At 40.8% G+C, this 18,729-nt stretch overlaps 1 protein-coding gene across 7 annotated transcripts; it reads left to right on the top strand.

The window, feature by feature from the left end:
* The first annotated feature begins 6 nt into the window (after positions 1-6).
* ubap2l (ubiquitin associated protein 2-like) lies at positions 7-18,539 on the top strand. Of its 7 annotated transcripts, none has more exons than XM_072447982.1 (31): positions 7-136; positions 1,355-1,492; positions 1,925-2,002; positions 2,544-2,654; positions 4,180-4,357; positions 5,820-5,846; positions 5,886-5,957; positions 6,344-6,389; positions 7,619-7,663; positions 8,048-8,154; positions 8,485-8,544; positions 8,629-8,681; positions 8,799-8,884; positions 9,351-9,531; positions 9,616-9,811; positions 10,787-11,109; positions 11,194-11,366; positions 11,436-11,556; positions 11,681-11,756; positions 11,851-12,040; positions 12,125-12,191; positions 12,471-12,783; positions 13,990-14,078; positions 14,163-14,216; positions 14,297-14,378; positions 14,647-14,864; positions 15,177-15,282; positions 15,833-15,958; positions 16,508-16,575; positions 16,654-16,848; positions 17,354-18,539. In XM_072447982.1, the coding sequence occupies exons 2-31, from the start codon at positions 1,397-1,399 to the stop codon at positions 17,447-17,449; spliced, it is 3,633 nt and encodes a 1,210-aa protein (XP_072304083.1). In that variant the 5' UTR covers positions 7-136; positions 1,355-1,396; the 3' UTR covers positions 17,450-18,539. The 7 variants fall into 7 exon arrangements, with proteins under 7 accessions (XP_072304083.1, XP_072304082.1, XP_072304081.1 ...); XM_072447981.1 differs by having other exon boundaries at positions 5,820-5,875; positions 5,912-5,957; XM_072447980.1 differs by having other exon boundaries at positions 5,820-5,957; positions 11,717-11,756.
* Positions 18,540-18,729: the final 190 nt, after the last annotated feature.

Here is an 18,729-nt window from a genome sequence, read left to right as displayed (position 1 = left end):
TGACTGATAATTTAATAGATCCATGCTGTAATGCTGCAAAATAAGAAATACTGGTCACGTGGTCTGAGACTCTGTTTCCGCGAAGCTGCGTGAACCACGTGACGCAGCTCTCAGTGGAGCAGAGGAAAAGAAACAGGTACATCTACAGCCTCGTTTATTGTGTGCGAATCAGCTCCTTCTGGTTTTCTTAAATTTGTAATATAAACGTACGATTTCGGGTATTATACCCTGCCCCAAACCCGACTGTACACCCGTCATCAGGGCCACTTGTCTTTCGGTTTTGTTGCAGCGCACAAACTGAGCCGGTTTGTGGTCAGTAGAGCCTCTATTTATTTTCATTTCTTGGGCCCGGGGGCCTTGTGTTCGCCTCGGTCTTTGTATTGAAATGATGCCCGCTTTCTGATATTGCACATGCCATGTGATTAGTGATGCCGCGATGTGGTTAATAAGTCTGTGATGGTGCAAAATTAAAGTAGCAAACTAGCCTTAAGCACCGTGCTAACTCTGCGTTGGCTCGTTACATTAGCCATCGGCTAGCTGTCGTTAGCTGACAACAGTGGCACCGGGAAAAGGGCGTTTTGTGTCAAGTAAAAGGAGAAACCAGCACTTCCCAGTGCTTGGATTATTACTGGCCAACTTTATCTATTCGATTGGGTTCGCCAGAATATTTTATTTAGCTAGTTAGCCATGGCTGGTAAAGCTAGCCTCGCCGTCGCCATGAGGTGAAGCCGTGAAGCGGAAGCTCGCTCAGGCTTCAGCCTCGGACTGTTAGCTCTGAGCCATGTGGCTGCTAGTGGAATTAGCGATAGATTTGTTGGTCAAGGCCTTTCTGGAGGCTTGGTTATTCCGGTGCTGTACAAACTGTTTTACGTAACATTTTAGAGATTAAGGTTTCGTTATCAATAGCGAGGCTGAGGTTAGATATTTGTTACTAAAATATACTGTCTGGCATAAAATGCCATGCCTTTCATTGTTGATGTGTTTTATCCCACTATCAAAGGTTATGTTTGGTTGACATAAAATTGACCGAAACTGTGCATCCCATCGCGTCTCGAGCGTGTTATGTAGCGCATTAGTCAGTGCCGCTACGACGGCACTTCCTTTGTGCACTTGTTAAATAAGACTTGTATAAATATGCAGCGCTAGAGACATCTCCACTCACTACAGTCAACCCCGTGGGCCGCTCAGATCTATGGTTCAAAATGGCCAACATCAGCCTAGTACACATTAACTTTTCCCTAATGAAGTACAAGCTGACAAGCTCCTTCAAATGAATTGAATTAGCAGAAATATTGAATGAACTTGACGTGTGTAGGGTACTGTCCTAATGTGTATGTTTTTTTTTTTTTCTCAGGTGTTATTTCTTTGTAAATACTGTTATTTGTATATACTGTAAATGATGACGTCCATGGGCGGGAACCGAGCCCGTGGCAGCTGGGAGCAGACACAGGGGCAGACACAGACCCAGACACCCCACAAGCAGAGGCCTCAGGTACCCTCACCTCCACACACTACTATGTGGAATCAAATTATAGTCAACTAGTCACTAACCAACCTTATACTACTAGAATAGATTTTGTTGATCAACCCCACCAGCCTCAATTAACCTAAATTATTGAAATATGAACATGAAAACAATTGCATTGGTGTAATCACAGTTTATTTAGATGACTTACTAACTCAGGGTGACTACTTTTTTGTTGAAAAAGAGGGACATGTTGAATGTGGAGGGATGAACTAAGGACATTTAAGGTCATAAATATCAACTGCAATAACATCACATTGTAACACACAGATAAATATTGAAGTGGCAACATATTACAATTTTGAAAAGAATACTCAAAAATATTTCTTGGTGATCAAAACATTCATAATTTTACACTTTGTTTGGTTATAACACTAATGATAACGTTTGTTTTATCAGGCCACTGCAGAGCAGATCCGACTCGCACAGATGATTTCTGACCACAATGATGCAGACTTTGAAGAAAAGGTCAAACAGGTGAGTAACTCATCCGGAATAATTTTAACTATGAGTCAGTGCCTTTTTATTTTAATTTTGCTTTTGTTTCTAACTTAATTTGTGTCATACTTCTGGGTAATGGGTAATGCATATGATTTAAGCAATATTTGGTACAGGTTTAATCAATTCAAATTAGTGGCTGCAGGTCTCCATTTGTTCACTTTGGCCTGAAAGTGTTTACGCTGTCTTATATGAATAGTACCGGGCCATTTGAGGGATATGAAGTGGACTGAACATGTTCTGTGCCTAATCTGTGTTGCAACAATGGAATTTCCCCACTGTGGGACAAAGGTTCTTATCTATCTTCCAAAGTGGTCTTGCTCTTCGGGGCTCCGGGACCGCTTTAGCTGCAGAGGAGCAACACAATTATTTTTATGCTGTATGTTGGTATATATTACAGCAACATTTTAAGATTAGCCATTATGTTGTTTTTGTAAATGTTAAACCATATGTTAATAACCATATTTTAATGTTTTCATTGGCCTTAATGATTCCTCATATTATCTCATTTATTTTTTAGCTGATTGACATCACAGGCAAGGACCAAGACGAGTCTATGATCGCTCTGCACGATTGCAACGGAGATGTCAACAGAGCCATTAATGTTTTGCTGGAAGGTAGCCCAGACACTGTGAGTAATGCCAGCGTTTGGAGGAATTTGTGTCTTACTGGTTTATTTACATGTCATATGGGATCTGTAGAACTGAGGTCACATTAACCGAGAATTCTCCGTCATTCACGGATTTTTTTTCCCACTGTAATGGGAAATTCTGAAGCCAGGTCAGTCATTTTGACAGATTGAAATAAAACTATTGCCTTTAGTACTACACAGGATATCAACTTAACTTCTTACTCAGGACTTGAGCTCAGCTAACTAACACAGCCACTTGAAAAGGTGAAAGGAGTTACTTGGTCAGGGCTCTAGACGAAGTCTTTTCACCAGTGGCACTGGTGCAATCAAATTTTTTTTAGTCGCACTGACATTATTTGCCTAAACATTATTTGCATAGACAAATAACGTGGCAGTTCGATAGTTTACTGCATGTCCTCCCTTCTCTCTCATTCCCTTTTCAGTTTCCTTTCCTGTCTAATAAAGCTTACGGGCAAAAAACAAAACCATTGTAATGCACTAATGGCAATGCATGTATGCCCATTTTAATTGTATTAGAATGCATTTGAAGCACATAGCTTCTCCCGTCACAGGTTTGCTTTCCCCACCTGCACCTCGCACCACCTTCTGAACATTCTCATGTAACTAAGCGATGTCAGTCTCCTGCTGCCCTTTCTGTCGACATTGCCAACTTCCTGTCATCATTTCGTGCCAAAAACATAACCATTTTGATGCTTAGCTGTACATTATAAGAATAAGCCTACAATATGAGTTAACCCCAGAACTTGTCTCACACGGGGACTGCATCTCGGGTCAGCGCTGTTAAAGCAGAAGGGACTACACTACACAACACTAGCCTAGCGAGTGCTAAGAGATGTTCTGGGAGCGCTGCTGAGCAGGTCCAAGCTGCCTCTTTGCTGCTGTAGGAGCAGGATCCACCGGTATTTTGACCCATAACTTTTTCACACATCCCCCCATCTTCTTTCTTTCACTCGCACGCACGCATCCAACTGATTTTTTTCAGAATCATACTGTAAAAAATAAAAGCTCATCGCATATGCGACTGTTGTACTCTCAGTCAAGAGCCCTAAATGTATATTCAGTCTATGCATTGTTTTCTTGACCTAAAAGTGAAAATGTTATAATTTCTAGGCACTTGGAGTGGGCAAGTGCCATGTCATGATTTGAAGTATTGCGGAAAACTTTAAATTTATAACTTTGAAAGATTATACTGCAAGTTTGTTTTGTAATAAATCTGGTGTTTTTTTTAGACATACATTTTAAAGCAGATGCTTTTTAATCTCACAATAGAGAAGTGTTGGGTGTGAATAGTTGGATGGATGGCATGTGAAGCTACATTTTTAATTTATTGTTGAAATTGTGATATTGTCTAAGAAGTGGGAGATGCTCCTGGCCCTTTTATGACTTTTTATTCTAAAATCATTATCTTTATGGTGTTTTTAAAATACAACTGTAGTTCAGTTCTAGTATTGATTTCCCCAGTAGGTTTGTACAAAGCCTAACACTGTTTCTCGCTCCTCTGCAGGACTCTTGGGAGATGGTGGGGAAGAAGAAAGGAGTGTCTGGTCAGAAAGAGAGCAGCCAGGCGGAGACCGGGGAGGACGGGAAGGAGAACCGGGACAAGGGCGGCGAGAGGGACTTAGCACGTCGCCGAGGTGGAGCTCCACGCAAGGGCCGCGGAGGAACCAGCAGGGGGCGAGAATGTGAGTGTCTTATCTTTGCTGTTGAGTCCTTAAATTACTCCACCATATTTTTACGGTCAGTAAGTCTTTGATTGGTCAACTTATAAGAAATAATCATATTTTGATAATCCTTAGAGTTTCAGACTCTCAAACAAAAATACCTTTTTTATAACAAAGACTGCAGCATTATTGAATCAAAATGTCGCACAATTTTTTTTAAATTAATAATCTTAATTTGCTAATATCAATCTGGAAGCCTCCAGTCACCATATTTCAACTTTTATTTGGTTAAAAATGTACAATGCTCCATAGAAATAATCGTTTGACTTGTCAAACAATCGAAAAAATAATCCCAGACTAATCAACTGCTAAAATAATTAGTTTCAGTACTTTTATATTCCCTATACAGCTTAAAAATCTATAGGCTTTTCTCAGTCTTTGAGGAAGATTTTATGTGCAGTCAGTCACTCTTAAATATCTTGGCTCATGCATGTCTCTGTTCATACTTCGACTGATGGTTCTGTAGTGTAGTATTAAGATGTATTCCCCTTTGTAAATTACTCTTGCTTGGTTGTTACTACTTTTTCTATGTTGTCCTAATGAAGGGGTTAAGCTAAGATGCTACTTAGCTTTAATGCACTGGTGGCATTTTCCTGAGAGGGGAGTGCCCAGATAAGCTGTTGGTTACTCATCTCTACAACCTTATTCACTTCTCCATATTGGCACATGTATGATAAGATAATGCTTTGTCTCCCATGGTAGGGGTTACATGCTTTAACATCACCAATAATACAAGTGCTTTTAACTCAACATCACCATTGAACACAAAAAAGACATAAGTGATTCAACAAAATGGGCCTGGTAGTCACATAAGTGTGTGTACAGTTGTTGTTTTTTACTTTTCATTAAATTGCAGCCCTTTTGCGTTGTTTTTGTTGTTTTTTGTGTGAATTATATCATGCATTTGTGAGCCTTCTTTGAACAACTGCTGTTTTTTGCAGACTGCTGGGTGTCTGGAATATTTCACAAAATAACAAAGAGCTCTACACGATTTTTATAATGTAATAAATTCAAATAAGTCTTTTATAATGACACTTCAATTTACATACATGTATTTTCACTTAACAAACTAAAATGTTAATGGTTTTCTTTTTGCAAGTTTAAGCCATCATTTTTCTAAAGTAAGATGGTGTAAAAGTTTGTTGTAGGAAAATCATCTTTTGGATGTACTTACAAGTGTGGGCTAGTTCAAAGAAAGGCAGTAAAACAGGAAAAGCTCTCAGTCTGCTGTAAATGAGTCTAAACATTATCATCTTGTGACGAGATAATGTGTTTGCATTAAACCCCATGGCTCACTGCTGTCTTGTATAATTGAACTAAAGCATGCTTCTAGTTCACTGTTGTTTCTTATTTTTTTTTTATAAATAATGGGTTTTTCTTTCTGTTAAATGATTTCCGGCTACTTCAATTGTTTTGTGTTTAGTTCGTGGTCAGGAGAATGGCTTGGATGGTGGGAAGGCCGGAATTGCCGGAAGAGGATCAGAACGAGGAGCAGAACGAGGAGTAGAAAGAGGAGCAGAACGAGGTCGGAGAGGAAGAGGCAGAGGAAGAGGGCCAGTTGGTAAGTTCTAAATACCATTTCCATGTTTCCCATCAATAGGTGAGACTTTGGTGCCCCTCCATAGTCTAAAAACAACCTAAACAATAAATATATATTTTATGCTTGTAGTATTGTCATTAACATATAAAAGTAGCTGTATCTAACCTGTAATGATTGCTTTTTTGAAGAAGAATTTATACTCAAATATTTGTATTAAAGAACATGAAGCAAATATATAAACATAGATCACTTTTGCAACCATAGTCTCAGTATAAAACAATAAATTATTGGTACAAATTATTTAACGCATATTGGGCTTAGTCCCTCATTATAAAAGCATAAGATATAGTTTAAATAATTATATAAACCACTCCTTTACAAACGCATTTCTATCTTTGTGATTGCAGGAGTGTCCGGTCGGAGGGGAGGCAGATTTTCGGCGCAGGGCATGGGGTAAGAGAACACCTGCGTTGCCCAAAAGCAGAAGGCCTTTTGTTTCACTTTTACCTGTTGCCATGGTCACCAAAGAGCAGGACCCGAGCCCATTGTTAAGCTTTAATCCTGAGGAGACGAGAACGTGTGTGAGCCAACTTGACTGTATGTGGGTGTGCATTTAGAAGGCTGTTCTCAAGTATCTGCACTATGCCTTCTCGGTCACGGCAAGTTTGTAGCGGCTGTGCCGAGGTGTGACAACAGAGGAAGTCTGCTGACTGAAAATTCACCCTGTTGCATATAGATTTATATACCTTAGTTTATATTAGCACCTTATGCAAGGATGTTTAACATATGCACAAAGGATAGACATCAGCGCTTCCTAATTCTGCTACTTTACGGCTGCCACAATTTAATTTGAATAATCATTACACGTCGACTATTAACAAAGTTGTACTTTAATCATTATCTGAACTACACAGACTCTTGTAAGAAAGAAGGTGGCATTAATCAAAAAGGAATTTACCATTTCTGATTTTCTATGATAATTTGCTCACAACAATTCCTCATTTTGAAGCCTTCATTCACACTATAATTCAACCTTTTATTTGGTTTTTGTATTAAAAGTTGAAATTATAGTTAGACTAATCCAAAATATGGTGAACTACTGAAATATAATTTGAAGTTGTTCTACCAGATTTAATCTTATAATTGGTCACAGACATATTGGTACCTTGGTGCTCTTTGTGTCACATTTGTGCACTTTATTTCCAGTTTGTACCTACATTAGCTGAAATAATGTGTTATTATTTAGATTGTAGAACTAATTTATGGCTGAAATGCAATTGTCCCCACTTCCTCCTTTACTATACAATGGAAGACATAATTATTTAAATGCTAAGGGAACTAGGCAACAGATTAGAGTGCATATCTGCTTGTTGCTAGCTGATAGTTTACGCTTGGCTTTGGTGTGATGGCATGGGTTTTCTGGGAGACGGTCTGTTGTATGAATATCGGGTTGTTTAGTCTTTGGATTCATTACAACTCATTGACAGGCCAGTTTGAACAGATCATGCTAAAAGTTACTGTATTGCTATGTGTTTTCTGATGTCAACAATGGCATTTGCCCTTATGTGAACATGGGGCAAATTAAGTTAAGCTTATGCTGCTCATATGGAACGTTTTATGGCCAAAAACGCTTGTCTGGTTTTGTTATTTTGTAATTATTACCATTTATTTTGTCTCTAAAGCCAGATTGATAGGGCGTCTTCATGTGATAATGCAGTAGATGAGAGGTGAGTCAGTCTGGTGTGGGATTTTGCTTTTGTTTTTGCTTTATACAGAATTAAGCACTGTAAAGGGACTGCTAGTGTGTTACTGCTTGTTTGAATTTATTTGTGTCCTTTTTGAGGCAATGATTCTATTCTCTGCCTATAAAATAGTCATTAGAAGCTGATAATTCACAAAATACCTGATGCTGATTAAAGTTGGATAATGAATGGACAGAAATAATGGTAATTCTCTAGATGCCAGTAAAATGTTGTCGTGTGTAGAAAAAAAAACATGACTTAAAGTTAATGTTTGTATCCGCTTAAATCTGCGGCACCTGAAATGCTCTGCTATTTGCAAACAGTTGGTCGTAATCTAGTCTATTGTAAATCTGTCTAAATCTTTTCCAGAACTTTTAACCCTGCTGATTATGCTGAGCCAGCCCAGACAGACGAAAACTACGGCGGGGGCAGCACCTGGAACAACACGGGCAACATGGAGGCGGAAGAGGGCGCAAGTATGTTCCAATCAGATCATTTACACTGTCCAAAACATCTTTAGCTTTCAGACTGATGAAAAATTCTGAACTTTGCCTTATAAATCTAATTATTATCGGATTTCTGGACCCTTAAGCTTTTCCAAAAGACATGCAAACTGCAAAAAATATGATGCTAGTAATCAGATTGTCTACAATCAGAAATAAATCGAATGTTCTTTCTGTTTACATAGAATTTTAATCTTGTAACTCCACAAATTGCATCCACTGTTGGGAATAGACATGTTCAGGTGTAATGTGTTGTTAAAGGATTATTTGTTAAACTAATGTGGCTGCTGGCTTTGATTGTAGGGGTGGAGTACTCTGCGGGAGAGGGAACAAATTACCAGCCCAAGTTCGACTCCACTCCGGGTAACTTTGCGCTCACATCTGCCTTGATTTATGCATTTATTCCAATTCAAAGCTAATGTACTGCGTGGTTTTCCTGACTCATAGGTGCCTGGAGGAGTCCGACAGAAGAATGGGGCACTGAAGACTGGAATGAAGATGTGAGTGCCATTGATTGCCACACTGAAGCGTTCGGCCTTACTGAGCACTTTAATGTAGCCCACGGATGTAATGATACAAGATGAGGTCATTGACGAGTTTCCTTTATCTCCCATTAGCTTTCGGAGACGAAGATTTTCACAGCATCCAGTGTGGCAACGATGCCCGTTCCTCAAGAGAGTGTCACCATAACTAAAGGACAAAGGTAGAGAGCTCGAGCTGTACACCACAAAATATTGCAAATGTATCAATATTGGAAAGAATTGCAAGAAATTGAACGTTTTCATTTTAAAAGCAGTCTATCTCATTCATTAGTTTCCTTATTCCGTCTTTAATTTAGTCTCAGTTTGACCAATACATTAAAGCATGGACATTTTTCTTTGAACATAACGAACAAAGATTAGATTATGGCAGTACTTAACAGCCACATTGCAGTAATACTTGCGGTGATGGACAAATTACACTTTGATAGTACAACTTTTGTTACACAATGTTGGGCTCATTCCATATGTGAAACTTGAGCAAATCGTATTAACCACTTGAGGTCAACATATTCATGAACAATATTAAAACTTGTTAAATCATTACATCATTCAACATTGAACTTCTGGGGAAGTGAAGTCCCGTTGTCGGCCATGAAAGCCTTTTACTAATGTAGTTTCTTGACGCAGGATCGACCTTGCAGTGCTTCTCGGGAAAACTCCAGCGCCGTCGTCCTCAGAGACCGAGAACCCGCCCATGGAAACCCTGCAGCCCCCCTCACTGTCCCAGTCACTGGTTTTCAGCAACTCCAAACAAGGGGGTCCTCTGTCCCAATCATCCTCCACAGCCCCTTACTCTCAGCACAGCATGGTAAGACTATCAAAACAATGTCGTATGTTGCAACTGTCATGTCAATGTCATCGCCATAAATGACTAATGATCTTTATGTTGCAGGTGAGCATGCTGAGCAAAGGCTTTGGGGAGGTGGGAGAGCCTAAAACGGGAACCACGGGGACCACTGGCTCTCAGTTCCTGGAGCAGTACAAAACGGCCCAGGCTCTGGCTCAGCTGGCGGCTCAGCACTCCCAGACGGGACCTCCCAACACAAACCCCTCATCCTGGGACACAAACGCCTCCTTGGGACAGTATGGTACGATCGCAACATCTCTGCATTATGTGTATGATATTGATGGTAAAATATCTGAGCATTTAACATAACAGTGTAGAACTGGGATGGAGAACGCTGTGAATATTTATACATTTTTGATAGGGCTGCACAATATATTGCAAAAGTATCACAATAAGCTGATTCAATTATCAATGTATAGCAACAAACTCAATACAAAACTGGTTTGTTCTTTTCGAAGACAAAGTAGGCAACGTAAACTAAAAAAAAAATCCCAACACCAAATTCCCCCATTTCACTTAAATGTACAGATTTTAAAATGCTGATGTCAAAGACTAGTTTTTATTATTTGGTCTAAATATTTTCGGTTTTAATTTTGACAAATTGACTAATAATTTAAGGAATTAACATTTTTTGTTTTAATATAACTGAAACAATTGAGTCAAAAAGTACAAATGAATATGACAATATATCCGACAATTTTGCTGGAATTATTTCCAATTCTTTGCAGTCCTAGTGCATTTTGTGCATTATTCATTCACTTCTTGTCTTCGTCTTGGTAAGTTACTACTTTAGTCTCAACCGCCTTGGGGTTTATAAGAACTTTTCTATTAAGATCGTTTTTAAAGTTTTCTGTTCTTTCACTTCTGTACCTACTTTGTGTTGCAACACTGGAATTTCCCCATTGTGTGGACAAACAAAGGCTTATCTTATCTTAACTGAGAGAAGCGAGGCTGCACCTCTGAACATCACCAATCACTTTAACACTTTTTGCACCATTCCAAGCGGGGTTTGAACTGCTGACCCAAGCCACTGCCGCCCCAGAAATTGCTTGCTTAGCTTTTATTTGCTGCCATTGAAACCATTTTCCAATCAGTGTAATTGGTGTTATTAGTGTCATTAGTAATCAGACTTACTGCATTTGTCTTCATTTTCTAATAATGCTAAAGTCTATGTGATAAAAAGTTTTTAAAACTATAAATGGTTTCTCTGTTTCAGATATGAAAGCTCAAGAGTCAGCGGTGCACACGCCCTTTACGAAGCGGCAGCCGTACCAGACTGCCACATCGACCTCGTCCATGTTGGATGTTTTCCTGCAGGACAAAGGCCTGCCTCCTTCCTCTGTCTCCTCATCTCTGACCCAAACCACCTCCTCACCCCATATGGCTCCTCCCCCAGCGTCCTCCCTTCCCAAGATGACGGTCCAGTCTTTAGGTCAACAAGTCTCTCCCAGTTCCTCTGACGCACAGGGTTCAAGTCCACTGCCTTTGCAGCAACATAAAATCAAACAGCAAAAGAAAAGGGCAACAATCTCATCAAAGGTAGGACATATTCAATGCGTAAACCCTCATTTTGTGCTCCATTAGACTATACTTATCAGGACAATTTCACACAACCTTTTGCAGATTCCAGCCTTGGCAGTGGAGATGCCTGGGTCAGCGGACATCTCAGGGCTTAATCTTCAATTTGGGGCTTTACAGTTTGGGTCTGAACCCGTGCTGCCAGATTATGAGTCCACTCCGGTCACCAGCACACCAGCCAATCAAGTCCAGAACAGCCTCTACACGAGCCCCAACAGGTGAGTGCGGGATTTGAGTGTGGGATACAACTGACACGTGGTAATCAAATATGTCATTTAAATCTCCAGTGAGTCAAATGCAGCTCTTTCCAACTCCAGTCAGATGGATATGTATGAGCAGAGGCCCCCTCAGTCCAGGCGCTACCCTCCCTCAGTTTCCTCTTCCCCACAGAAGGACATGCAGCCCAAGGTTGGATCAAATCATGCATATTTGTCCTTGATTTCTTATTTCTAATTACCTTTTTGATGATTTAAATTGTGCATAATTACCCAGCTTGTGTCCTTTAACTTTTGTCAATGGGCTGTTTCCATAGAAACCTGTGAGCTCACCTTCATTCTTGGTTTTACAGAATGGCTTTAGTTCAATTCAAGCAACGCAATCAGTGGAAGGTACATTTCTTTTTGTCTAAGTGTTCATTTGTTGTGCTTTGTGTCATTTTTTTGTATTCTAACGTTTGCTCTTCAAATCTTTTCCTGTCTCCAGCTGCAGCAGGCTCTGCGGTAAAGTCCACCCCAGATTCGGTTGCACCCACAACGGTCTCAAACATGGGCACTTTGACAGACAACGGTCCAGGGCCCACCTCCATGTTGACGTCATCCAATCAGGCGTCACTCAGTGCTTTGGGCCACAGTGACGACATGTCTCAGAGCTCCCATCCTCCTCAACACAACAAGTACGTTTGTCATTCTATAGCTGCAAATCAAACTCTGTGATGACGTCGTTCTAATTAGAGTAATTGTCTTGCTTTCTTCCACAGCTCCCTTTCGTCACAACAGAATAACCTTGGACCATCCTCAGTAAGGACGTCTAACTCGAGCTTAATGGTGAGAAAATTTTAGTATTCTGAGAATGGTATTGTGTAAATCCAACAGAAATGTGTTAAAACGTGACTTAAAACGCAATACTTGAAGTTTACTTCCATTTTTTATTTTAAACTGCTGTTTTTGTAGCATTTCTTTTTTTACTCTAAATTATTCAAACGTCTCAAAACAATATTCTTGATTTTGATGTATTGCCCACCTCGATCGTCTATATTGCGACATGACAATCCTTCAGAAGCTCTTGATCAACTAAACTATGTAAAATATTTTTCTCTCTTTAAGCATCCCGGCGTAGACGTCGACTCGAGCCTACATTCCTCTTCATTCCCCTCCTCTGTACCCTCATCAGTCCCCTCCTCTTCCTCTGTGGCGGCTGTGGCCCAGGTCTCGTTAGGGGGACCTCAGGTCTCGTCTTTGGGTCCTGCCACGGTCTCTGCCCCCTCGGGTCTGGGTCCTGTGAGTTTGGCCATGGGACTTAACACAGGGTCGATGGGCATTCCCACTGCAGCTGCTGCTACTGTTTCGGTCTCCTCCGTGGCCTCCCTCCAGTCATCGGCCGCTTCCTCAGCCGCACGAAGCTCTGCAGTGTCCTCAGGTCAGACATGGTCTATAAAGCTCCACACCCTAGTTTGATTCCACATCAGTATTTTCTGACCGTATTGTAGTTGTTGAAGGAATGCACTTTCAATGTGCGTTTACTCTGTCAAATCAATGAAATGCCATGGTTTTGGAAATGTCTTGTTCTGCAATCAAATCTAATCAACAAGGTGCGAAACGAGTTGACTCAAAATAAACTCAAAACAAACATGCAATGTAATCATTTAAATAAGGGTATAACGTGTCCATTCATGTTTGCTGCAGTCAAAGCCTGAACATTGACACCTTTTAATCTGACTATTGTCATCAAGAGCCATTTAATATCCTCCCTCTCATAATCGATGAGGATATGGTCAGTGTGTTTTCATCTCATTTACAGTCACTTTCTCATCTTGGAGGAAACTTGATCTTGACACGTACAGACAAATTGTTTAACTTTGTTTAAAGCTGTGGTTCTTTTGTAGATTGAATCGGTCCATCGTGTTTTAAGAAGCAAGAACTTTGTTCTTTCACTTAGAGCTGCAAGAACAAAATTATGTTTGCTCTTTTTGAATGTTGTCTCTTATTTCCTTTTTTCCACGAACAAAATTGGATTAATACATAGATGTCGACATAACATAATGCCGGCGGATTTTTACATAAAATAAATATAAAAATAGACAAAACAAAGTAAAAATAAACTACTTACAAAAAAAAACCTAAAATACACAGCGGTACAGTGTCGTCATGTTTGGCTTATTCCTGTCATATCGGCCAATTTAGGGAGATTCAGTAGCAGAATGTCTGGAGAATGAAACGTCTGAGCCCAAAAGATGTTTGTTCTTACAGCTCTAGGTACAAGACAACTTGCGTAATATGAACTATAAACGTGCCATTAGACAGCTAATTATGTTATTACAGCAGAAAAGTGAAATCATGGAGTGAGTGAGTTATAGGAATGACTGTTTAATCTGCCTTTTCACTCATGAAGGCGACGTTTTCTTGAATGCTTTTGCCTGTCCCACGCCATACTGAATATTGTTATTGGGATACTCAATCAACAAAAGACAAAATACGGCTATTGACAATTAAGAATGTCTTCAGTTGACAACAGCGCTAACGTTATTGTCGCTGTTGGGGAAGATTGTGTTTTAGTTTGACGACGATAGTTTGAATCGGCCACTGATGTCATTGTTATTAACCAAATATAAAACCTCTTCTACAGGAAAAGCACCTCCGAACCTGCCACCTGGAGTGCCCCCTCTACTGCCCAATCCGTACATCATGGCTCCTGGACTACTCCACGCGTATCCAGTGAGTTTTATCTGAATTTAACCTTTACGGTGTTAATCTCTTGAAAGTTTATGACCGGGTTGTTTTGTAATCGTCTCTTTGCAGCCTCAGGTGTATGGCTATGATGACCTACAGATGCTGCAGACGAGAATACCATTGGTGAGTCCTTTGTTTCCTTTAAAGTTAATTTGCTGCATTTCTGTCCAATTAGTTTTGACCTGAAAGTATCTGTTTTTTAGGATTACTACAGCATTCCATTTCCAACACCGACCACAGCACTGACCGGTAGAGACGGCAGCTTGGCCAACAACCCTTATTCAGGTGAGATAGTTCAAGCCTACAGGGCATCCTTTATTTGACCATAGAAGATATGTTTTTGATCTCAAATATTAGATTATTGACTGTCACAACCCGGCTTTGGGGCCGTGACAATAACCAAAACTCAGGAAAACTTAAGAACAGGAACTAAGCAGTTTTGAAGGGGGCGTTTTAAAGGGACCCCACCAAACACTTAAAGACCCACGGCACCTCCTGGGGTCGTGACATGACTATATTAAAGTTGTGGTTGTCCGTTCTTGTTATTTTTCAGGAGATTTGTCGAAGTTTGGCCGCGGTGATGCCTCTTCCCCGGCGCCTGCCACCACATTAGCTCAAACACAGCAGAACCAGACACAGACCCACCACACGGCGCAGCAGCCCTTCCTAAACCCGGGTCTGCCCCCTGGATACAGCTACACAAGCCTCCCCTATGCCTACGCTGGCATGCCCGGTCTCCCCAACACGTTTCAGTACGGGCCCGTGTTTCCGGTGAGTGAATAACAAGATTAGAAGACTTTTAAAGAAAATGGACTGACCGTGACCAAGATGCATGTTGTTTTCATATAGTTCTCATTCAACAACTTCTCTGGTTGAATACGGCCTCCTTATGGTTTATTCAACTGAATGTTTTTAAATGTATAATTTCGGTCACATTTGTTTTTTTTTTTTTTTTTTTTTGTTTTTTTTTCCCAGAGGGTGATTTTTATGCAGTTGACCAAATACATTTCAAAAATCAATTTGCAAGTTGCAAAAATCACTTTCATCTTTCCTGCTTGTAAAACGTGACATTAAATTCTCCAGGTGGCCCCTACCTCTTCAAAACAACACGGTGTGAATGTTGGCGTCAACGCATCAGCCACGCCCTTTCAACAAGCGAGTGGCTATGGTTCTCATGGATACAGCACTGGTAAGGAGCAGATGGAGGAAAGGAAACTATTTCAGTGTGTTTAAAGAGTATTTGTCCACTAAATTAATGAAGAGTCTACGTAAAAAGTTCAGTTCTCGATTTTGCTTAGTTTGCTTTGGTCATTTCATTATCGTACAAATCAGACGCTCCCTTCAGTTTTCATTTCACCTCATTGTTGGTGCTACTTGATCCTCTTCTTCTGTCTTTGAAGTGTAGTTTAATATTTTATCACTCTTCTCACAGTTCATCCCGACACTTTGTTCTCGGCTTCTGCTTCCTGCTTTCACTCACCCTTCACATCTCGGCACACCCCTCACCCCTCCCATGTCTCAGACCGGGCTCAGACAGGACCTGTGATGACTGTGTGCACCACATGAACCATTTGGTTTTACGGCGAGTTTCGGTCCCTTCACCTCCGTAAACCTGTTCCTCAAAAAGCCCTGGTCACGTGGTGCACAGTTAAGCCTGTTGTCCGGCCCTGTCTCGCCCGCTCTGTCCCTTCCTGGTGTGTCTAATGCTGTGGGCTGTGGCTGTGTGTTGACTGTTGCAGGCTATGAGGATGTGGGCCAAGCTTCAGGGAGTGGGGATTTCTGTAAAGGCGGATACGGCACTGCCGTCGCCGCTGCCGCTTCTGCACAAAACAAGCCGGCCAGCTCAGTCACCGGGCCTGGAGTCGGTGAGTTCCGCCTCCTGCCAAATAAATGACACGCACCTGTCCCATATCTGAACTGTCTCTGTCCTCTTGGCTATTGCTGTTCACTCTCTGGGCTGCTCTGTGATGCCCTTGTAAACACTACTGTCCTGTGCTGGTTATGGAGGGAAACTTATCTGTCTTACAAATCTTTAATAATTCATCTGTCCTCAGGGTGGGCACGAAATGGAAACTTTTGATCAATACATGAAAAACTTTAGAAACTTACTTGGATGGTTGTCTAATTTTTCTGTTTTGTCCGCTTTAGTTTTGTTCTAGCAATATTTGGCCTTGTTTTACTGTCTTTACAAATTAGGGATGCACGATAATATCACAGATGATGGTAAATTGTGGAAATGCACGCACACAGCCTCGGGGCCAGAGGCAGGGAAAGCGGAGGAGGAAAGTTTTTATTTAGTGCCTTGGAGGAAAGACATTTCAGCTAAACCGATTTGTACCAGCCCCCAACACTGGAGAAGGGAATACAGATGAAAGGTCTTATTGTTGACATTTCTCCTTGTTGTCTTTTTGTAGGAGTTTCTGTGACGTCGAGCAACACGGGGGTTCCAGACATTTCAGGGTCTGTTTACACAAAGACGCAGGTAAATATCCACGTAAACGTCAGATCTCTGTTTAGTTTGGACATGTGGTGTTTACATTGCTCCTTTAATTCTCTGCAGTCATTTGATAAGCAGGGTTTCCACGCGGGCACCCCGACAGCCTCTTTCAGCCTGCCCTCGGCTCTGGGGAGCGGAGGACCCATCAACCCCCCCACTGCGGCTGGCTACGCCCCGGCCCCCTTCATGCACATCCTGGCACCCCACCAACAAGCCCACTCCCAAATCCTTCACCACCACCTGCAGCAAGACGGACAGGTACAGGTTTTGCCTGTGAAAAGGAAACTACTTAGATTTTGGTGCTAAAACTAAGATACTACTTTTATATAAGAAACATTTGGACCTTTTCCTAAATAGTGTTGAGCTATATGACCACATTAATCCTATGACAATATGATTTGTTTTGTTTTTTGTTACATTGTCATAAAAAGTGGTTCTATTATCATTGTATCAAATATCACACATTTTCCTTATCAAAATCAACCTTGAATTGTTACTTGATCAACTTGCAGGACAAGTCTAACAATACTGTGAAGCAAGACAACGGCAGTAGAAACTATCGTGTTTTAGCATTTTTAAAAGGACTTTTTCCAATTTTTCCAGTCTATTATAATAGACTAGCATATTTGTTAATGCTACATGCAAATACAAATTGCCAGTGCTAGTTTTAACGTTATGAAAAATAAACCAGTAATCTTGCCAGTTTATAATTCAGCATATTGAAAGTTGACATCTGTTGAATATGGTTTTGTCCACTGAACAGAGCGGCGCTGGACAACGCAGCCAGAACGCCACCATCCAACAGAAGTCCCAGATCAACAAGTCTGCGTACAACAGCTACAACTGGGGGGCAAACTAACACCTGCTGCCTACAACCCCACACAGAAGACAGCAGGGGGCGCTCTACCCCTCTGCTAACAGTCTCCACATCTAAACTCCCTCTTTCTCCCACAATGAAGCCCTCCCGGTCTCTTGGCCCAGCACCGGCGGCTCTGGTCCTGATGGAGCAGGTGCTGTGCTGAGAGAAGCAGCTCTGTAGTCTTGCATGGATAGGAGGTGGGAGGGAGGGAGGGAGAGGGGAGGGGAGCGAAATATTTAGCGAATAACACCGTCTTAAGGTGAAGTTATGAGTGTTGGGAATTTGTATCGTGTTAATCCTACGCCCCTTTGCTTTCACTTGTATGTAACATAGAACTGTTTTCTAAAGAATGAGTGTCCTGTATGGTCTTTTCAGTTGTGTCTTTCTACCCCTTTCTTTCTCGACGAGGAGGGATTAAGTGAACCCTGAAGGTGGGGGACAGGCTGGCTTTGTATTTCTCACCTCCGATTCCCCACTTCTTAATTTCAGAGGATAAACTTCTGTCCCAAAAAGCCCCTTCTCAATTTGCTGTTAATTTTTATGCAGTTTTAAGTTTGAAGAAACAATTATCTAAATTGGTAGAATTGTGCGTTTATTTTTTACCAAATATAGATTATTATATATAAAGTCCTATAAGCCAGCTCACTAGTTCAGACGTGGGCCGTGTGTTTGTCATGTGATCGCGTGCATGTTTGTACATGAAGGGGCCGTGGTTGTGTACTGTCACTTGGTTTTTGCCAAGTGCAGGATTTTTCATGGTGTAAATTTGTTTTTGTTTTTCATTATTCCACACTTGTACAGTAATGTTCCCATGAACTATTATAAATATGTTGCTTCAAGGTCCGGCTTGTTATGCAAGAAATGCTAAGAATGATTTCCAGTGTATGCCCTTTCTTCCCTGCATTGGTTTGAGCTCCCCACCTCTGCTCTTCGGCCTGTCCCCAACACAAAGAAACTGCAAAGAATTACTGATGAACAGAAATGTACTATGTTTTTTTGTCAGTGACTTGTTTTTCTTTTGTACTGTGCGTTTTAAAAATTTAAACAGATAAACTTGTCTTGTACATATATAAAAAAAACAAGTACTGTAGTCCCTGTTTGTCGATGGCTTTCTCCTTTCCCTACTTGATTCCTTGCAGACTTGTTAGCTTTTTGTTTCATATATTTTTTTTTTTATTTTGTAAAAATATATAAATATTAAGTAAATAAACCATTTAAAAAAAGACATTTTCATCATTTTTGGATGTGAATGTCTTAAAGACATTTGTTTCTTCATCTGG

Source organism: Eucyclogobius newberryi, unplaced genomic scaffold, assembly GCF_026437365.1.
Source record: "Eucyclogobius newberryi isolate DKJ021-1_F unplaced genomic scaffold, fEucNew1.0.hap1 SCAF_16, whole genome shotgun sequence".
Classification (NCBI taxonomy): Eukaryota; Metazoa; Chordata; class Actinopteri; order Gobiiformes; family Gobiidae; genus Eucyclogobius; species Eucyclogobius newberryi.
This window is presented reverse-complemented; position numbering and strand designations above follow the sequence as displayed.